Source organism: Dioscorea cayenensis, chromosome 18 (assembly GCF_009730915.1).
Source record: "Dioscorea cayenensis subsp. rotundata cultivar TDr96_F1 chromosome 18, TDr96_F1_v2_PseudoChromosome.rev07_lg8_w22 25.fasta, whole genome shotgun sequence".
NCBI classification, from domain to species: domain Eukaryota; kingdom Viridiplantae; phylum Streptophyta; class Magnoliopsida; order Dioscoreales; family Dioscoreaceae; genus Dioscorea; species Dioscorea cayenensis.
The window spans coordinates 18937530-18943602 of record NC_052488.1 but is presented as its reverse complement, the minus strand read 5'-3'; the positions used below and the strand labels follow the sequence as shown (position 1 = coordinate 18943602).

Below are 6073 nucleotides of genomic sequence, written 5' to 3'. Positions count from 1 at the left end.
TATTATTCTTTTGTTAATTAATTCAACCCACCCCTTAAAATTACCTTGAGGTTGAGACTCCATCATGCAATGCCTTCCATGACAAATGATCAAACTAATTAGGTTTATACTAATTGGAAAAAAAAACTAAATGAACATAAAGACTAAATCAAGACTGGAACAAAAATAAATAAATAAAATCAGAGATAAAATGTTTACTTTGCATTTCAATTATTACTAACACTCATTTAAGTTAAGTTTATAGATAAAGCACTTTATCGAAGAAGCGCACAATTTCCTTCACCCTACCTTGGCTACCTACCATCCAACTTGAAAACATGAACTTAATGAACACGAATACCTAATTTGAAGTTCAAAGTCTCATGGTCCCTTCCTTTGCCTTTCCTTTTCATTCTATTTTTTCTTCTTGAAAACTATTCCCACAATTGTTGTGCTTGTCTTGCATCACACCTTCTCCCCAACTTGCAATACTTATACATCCTTTTACAGCCTAGAGAACTCTTGTCTTGTTCCCACACTTGACCATCTCCCCCACCTTCCTTCATTTCCCTCTTTTGTTTTTTTTAACTTTATTTTTCTCTTCGTCTCTTTAACCATAAAGAAGAGCTCCCCTACTACCTCCACTTCCTCTACAATCATACCACAAAACCAAAAAAGCAAGGAGTGAGTATCTATTGCATCTCCATGCATCATTCCTTGCCAAAAGCTATATACCACTTCGATGACCAAAGTGTTAAAATCCTAACAATTATATTTGGTGTAGGTCATGTGGCATAGATTAGTCTCTAACAAGCTTCTCCGTAGGTCTTCCGGGACTGGTTGCTTCGTGGCAGACTTCCCGGCAACTGAAGAGTTCATCAAGGTCACTAGTTCTAATCCGCCGGCCAGCTCCAATACTTCGTCAACTACCCAAGAGAGTACCATTAACTACAAGTGAGAAGATGCAAGACAATCACCTTATGTATTTCTTTAGCAAGTGCATGTTTGCGATTATCTAACTAAGGTATATTTGAAGGTTGTTTGTGAGCACATGGAATGTCGGAGGCGTGCCACCCTCCGATGATTTGAATTTGGAGGATTGGTTAGACACAAGGGGCAACTCTTATGATATCTATGTTCTAGGGTAAGTGAATCTTTATATCAAGAAAATGGAAATATATTTATATCCATAGATGCTTTTTTCAACAAACAAGTGATGATTATAGGTTCCAAGAAATCATCCCCCTTAGTGCCAAGAATGTCCTCTGTGCCGAAAAGAACAGCATAGCTAGTAAATGGAATTCGCTTATTCGAACAGCATTGAACAAACCTATTGTCAATCCTCAAGGAAATGAAGACCCAAGTTTAGGGGAGAAACAAAAGATCTATCCAGATAAGGTCGGTGGAAGCTCAAAGGGAAGCATCACACAAGACTTCCAATGCCTTCTAAGCAAGCAAATGGTGGGTATTCTTATTTCGGTCTGGGTGAGAAGTGATCTCCTTTGCCACATTCGCCATCCGAGTGTTTCGTGCATTGGTTGCGGCGTCATGGGCTTCTTAGGAAACAAGGTAAGATGATTTTTGAAAATCTAAATATGAATGAATATGAAGGGCCAAATTTGTTTTGAAGAAGTTGAAGCTTTAAAGTGTAGGCTTTGGCATGCAGGGAGCAGTGTCTGTTAGATTTTGCTTGCATGAAACAAGCTTCTGCTTTGTTTGCTCTCATTTGGCTTCTGGAGGAAAGGAAGGGGATGCAATGCATAGAAATTCAGATGCCATGGAGATATTCTCTAGGACAAGCTTCCCTTCTGGCCCTTGTCTTGATTTGCCTCAAAAGATTCTAGATCATGAGTAAGTAAACATTTCACTGTGTGTATGTGTGTGAATGCAAACATTTCATCATCCATTGGTGCATAATTGAATATTATTCTGTCAATACATACTAGATATATATAAATATAAAAATATTTATATTAGCTTTTTCTTTTTGTTTTGATATAATAAAATTATTGTTGATTTGTTGTCATATTGTTGAAGAAAAAAATATTAACTGTCTTGATTATACGTATACATCAGAGAACTTTGCCAATAGAAAACATCATTATGGCGAGGTTCATTAAAGAATATTGGAGAATCTCTATGTGCTGAGTGAGCGAAGCCATTTGGAGTACTAAAAACCAATACAATCAGCTTAATGATCATAATTTAATCGAAGACGGCAATCTAGAAAACTATCACAATCTTTTTTTGTGGTTTGAAACTTTCACCTCAACCTCTTGCATGTCATAACTCATGCAGCCGAATACTCTTGCTCGGAGATTTAAACTATCGAATATCATTATCGGATGAGGAAACAAGGTCATTGGTAGAACAGAAGGAATGGAGCATATTGCTAGAGAATGATCAGGTAAATAATTAATTAAGCTATATATATATGTGTGTGTGTGTGTGTGTGTGTGTGTTTGTTTTGTTTCAAACTATGAATCTAATCTCCATGAACATATGCATGATAGTTGAATATGGAGGTCTACAAAGGCCGAGTTTTTGAAGGTTGGCAAGAAGGAGCAATCACATTCTCACCAACGTACAAATACTATCCAAATTCTGATGAATATTACATGCATAATCAAGGTCGAAAAGGTGAAAAAAGGCGATCACCGGCATGGTAAGAACACTCATCACAAGCTCTTCATGAAGAGGAAATTTGTTAATTAAATGAAATTTCTTTTTGCAGGTGTGATAGAATTCTTTGGCATGGGAAGGGATTCAAGCAAAACAGATATGAGAGATGTGAGTCTAGACTTTCCGATCACCGGCCAGTGAGAGCTATCTTCACTGTGGAAGTAGAGGTTTAAGAAAGCAATGGGGAATCAAGAAAAAGTTTTCATTTCTTGGTTCCTTTGTTGATGATCATCAATTATTAGTGATGTTTTTGCCTCTATTTTTAAAGCTGTAACTACTTTTGTAAATGAAGTTGGGAGTACTCCATGTTGTGAATGGAATAGTGAATGGTATGAGAATGGTTTGCATGGATGTCAATGCATGCAATTATCTCACTATGCGTTTGTTTTGCTTTGATGTAGATGTTCATGCGTAGGAGACAAGTTGAAAGAGAAAACGAGATGCAAGCTGTTTTTGGCCGCAAGTTTTGGTGCAATTTTATGTTTTTTTTATAGAATGAATAGATTGGATTGACGTGGATATAACATAAGAAACTACAACTTGTGAATATATATATTGTGACTCCCCACTAAACCCTAGTGTACTTATAAACTAAAAAATAATTATGATTGAGAGAGTCTGGACTTTGAACTCATATATATATATTTATATGCCAATTGTTCATCCAAGGGCCTACTTTGATTTTAAATCTATTAACATTTCATAGACCTTTAAATCAACATCTAAGAGCTGTTATATAACAGCGACTTTTTCTTTTTAAAATTAATTTTTTTAAGTGAAAAGGGGTCTACACATGAGAGTAAAAAAAAAATTTGCATAATTATTGTTAAATTTTAATTTAATGGCCACAATATAAACGGCTCTAGATTTTAATTATTCTAACCCTTTCTTTTTCTTTCGCACCATATATATATTTCTCATCAAATGAGATCGGAAAATTATAAAATATCAAAAATGTGTATTTCCTGTGTATGGTATTATTATTATTATTATTATTATTATTATTATTATTATTATTATTATTATATGATAAGGTAAGTGGACAAGCTACTTACTTCAACTAATGTTGTGAGAAGATGTTGATCCCTCAATTTCTTATTTAGCAAAGGGAAGAATTACCATTTTTCTACTTTGAAGATAGTAATCATTATTATTATTCATTTGAGTATAAGTGTAATAAACTATATTAATTAATTAATTAAATAATTAATTAGAAGAGAGTACCCATTCTGTGCTAATTTGGAGGGAGAGGAGTTGACCGTCTTATTTACTATTTTTTTGGATTCATTTCACATTTGTCTTCAATTTATTATCCCCTATATTAGTAGTCATAGCTAGATTCTTTTGGACAAAATATTAAGTGACAAACTAATTATATATAAGAAATAAATATCATGAGCATATAACAATAACATTATATATATCGCCTATTCCTATGTTTAATTACTAGAAAATTTATTATTTTTGAATTAATACCACACAATTATCATCATAAAACATGCAAAATCTGATAAATATACAAGAGGAGTGTTTCATTTGATCGATATCATAATTTTTTACGTTAGTTATTTATTTTATTTCTATTTTGTGTTTCACATATAAATCGTCAAACTATGTATGCATGTGTCAAAACTAGGCTATTCTTATTTATAATAATCTATTAGGATGTTATGTAAATAAACAAATTAAAAAGAACTATTTACAAGAATAACTAGAATCCAATAACTTCCATAACACAAATATTGTTTCACATTATGGCACAAGTACTTCTTTTGAAATATCAACTTGGTGGAGGCCATGAAACAACTTGTGGTCTCCTTTATCACAATTTCCACAAAACCTCCATGAGGACAATGAGGTACTTCCAAAATATCAAAAAGAAAATAAATAAACAATCTCTTGTATTAAATAGCAATGCTTATTTTCTCATTAAATGAAGTGGGGAAAAAGACCTTTAATTTCTCCTTTTTCATTTTCAAATTTGTCACATTTAGATGTCTTTTGTGTTCAAACTTACTATTTTGTGGCTATGGTTGAGTGCTACTACATGCATGTATCTAATAGTCATGTGTCTTCAAGATAAGATAAATTAAGAGAGAGGGAAGCACTCCTTCATAATTGTGGTTTTCTTTTTATTTTATTTTATTCATTTATTTTGTGACACAAGTCCCACTAGAAAGAAAGGTTAGTAAGTGACATAATGGGTGCACATATTTACTAGATGGGCTGATTTTATTTGGCTTGACCCCATAATTCCATGGAAGTTTAGAGTTGATTTATTTAAATAAGGACTTATCAACTTGTTTGATAAATGAGATGAATCAATCAACCTATTTGGTTTAAATATTTTGTTATTGCAAATACATCAAGACATTAACTATAAATATCTTGCAAATTTGGTGATATTAACTTTTTTGGGAGCAGAAAATGAGACTGTAAATTTGGTATATACGCATAGAACTTTAATATGTTAAGATAATATATATGTTAGAACTAGGTCGGCCTAGGTCTAGTGCTAGAGCTGGGTGAGACCTAATGTTTAATAGTACAACCAAAACCTAATTCCCTAAGGTTTAGTCACATCAGAAGTTACATCGCTTTTCTCTCACGCCCTCTTGAGTAATGTTTAGGATTGTATTGTGTTAGGTTTATTACTTTTTGAATTTAAGACTTACCTATCTTTTCTCGCATACTACTCTTGAGTAATGTTTTGGGATTATATTGTGTTGGATTTATTACATTTTTTTAATTCATCATCAACTAATGTGCCTTTTATCCACTTAGGGGCTGTTTGGTTGACAGTAACTAGGTGCAAGTAGAAGTGAAGTAACTAGTTTTATATGTAAAAGTTACTTTTTGGTGTTTGGTTTACAGTAAAAGTACATTTCACATGTAATACTAGTTACCACTTACCCCCATTTTGCAGTGATTCAACTCACAGCAAAAATAGATGTGAGTTGAAATACTGTAAAATATTTCATCCTCATGTTTAAGTTAACTAAACAGCTTTTCTATGACTACCGTTGTAATACCCTGAACCTTTGGATACCTGTTGGAAAATATATTCAGGGTATTACTACAGTTACAGTAAGAATTTTTCTACAGAGTAACCTTGTGGAGAAACCCTAAGTGGAAAGAACAAGGACCTAAGTGTGAAAGTTTATAAAAGATTTTTGGTTAAAGAGTAATAGAAAAAGGATTGATATGAAATGTTTCTGAAAACCAAGGACTGAAAGGTAAGGCGGTGGGGACTTTTTTGAAATATTGTGTTATACTTCAAGGACCATTGGATAATTTTAAAGGATCTTTTGAGAATACTATTTTATAATTCAGGGACCATTTGTGAGTTTTTCAGGGACTGTTTTGTAATAAATTATGTTTTGAGGGACTAAATGTAAATTTCGGCTGAATC

The 6073-nt window shown here is 33.0% G+C and overlaps 1 protein-coding gene across 1 annotated transcript; it reads left to right on the top strand.

Annotated features, from left to right (window-relative positions):
* The first annotated feature begins 523 nt into the window (after nucleotides 1-523).
* On the top strand, nucleotides 524-3095 carry LOC120282480 (type IV inositol polyphosphate 5-phosphatase 9-like). Its single transcript, XM_039289306.1, has 8 exons — nucleotides 524-663; nucleotides 764-933; nucleotides 1016-1123; nucleotides 1206-1548; nucleotides 1646-1830; nucleotides 2278-2386; nucleotides 2493-2644; nucleotides 2714-3095. The coding sequence occupies exons 2-8, from the start codon at nucleotides 767-769 to the stop codon at nucleotides 2832-2834; spliced, it is 1185 nt and encodes a 394-aa protein (XP_039145240.1). The 5' UTR covers nucleotides 524-663; nucleotides 764-766; the 3' UTR covers nucleotides 2835-3095.
* Nucleotides 3096-6073: the final 2978 nt, after the last annotated feature.

Coding starts and splice junctions, on each gene's coding strand:
- LOC120282480 (XM_039289306.1), top strand. CDS start 767: ATGTGGCATAGATTAGTCTCTAACAAGCTTCTCCGTAGGTCTTCCGGG. Junction 1,831..2,277: donor CAAAAGATTCTAGATCATGA/GTAAGTAAACAT, acceptor TAACTCATGCAG/CCGAATACTCTTGCTCGGAG. Junction 2,387..2,492: donor TATTGCTAGAGAATGATCAG/GTAAATAATTAA, acceptor TATGCATGATAG/TTGAATATGGAGGTCTACAA.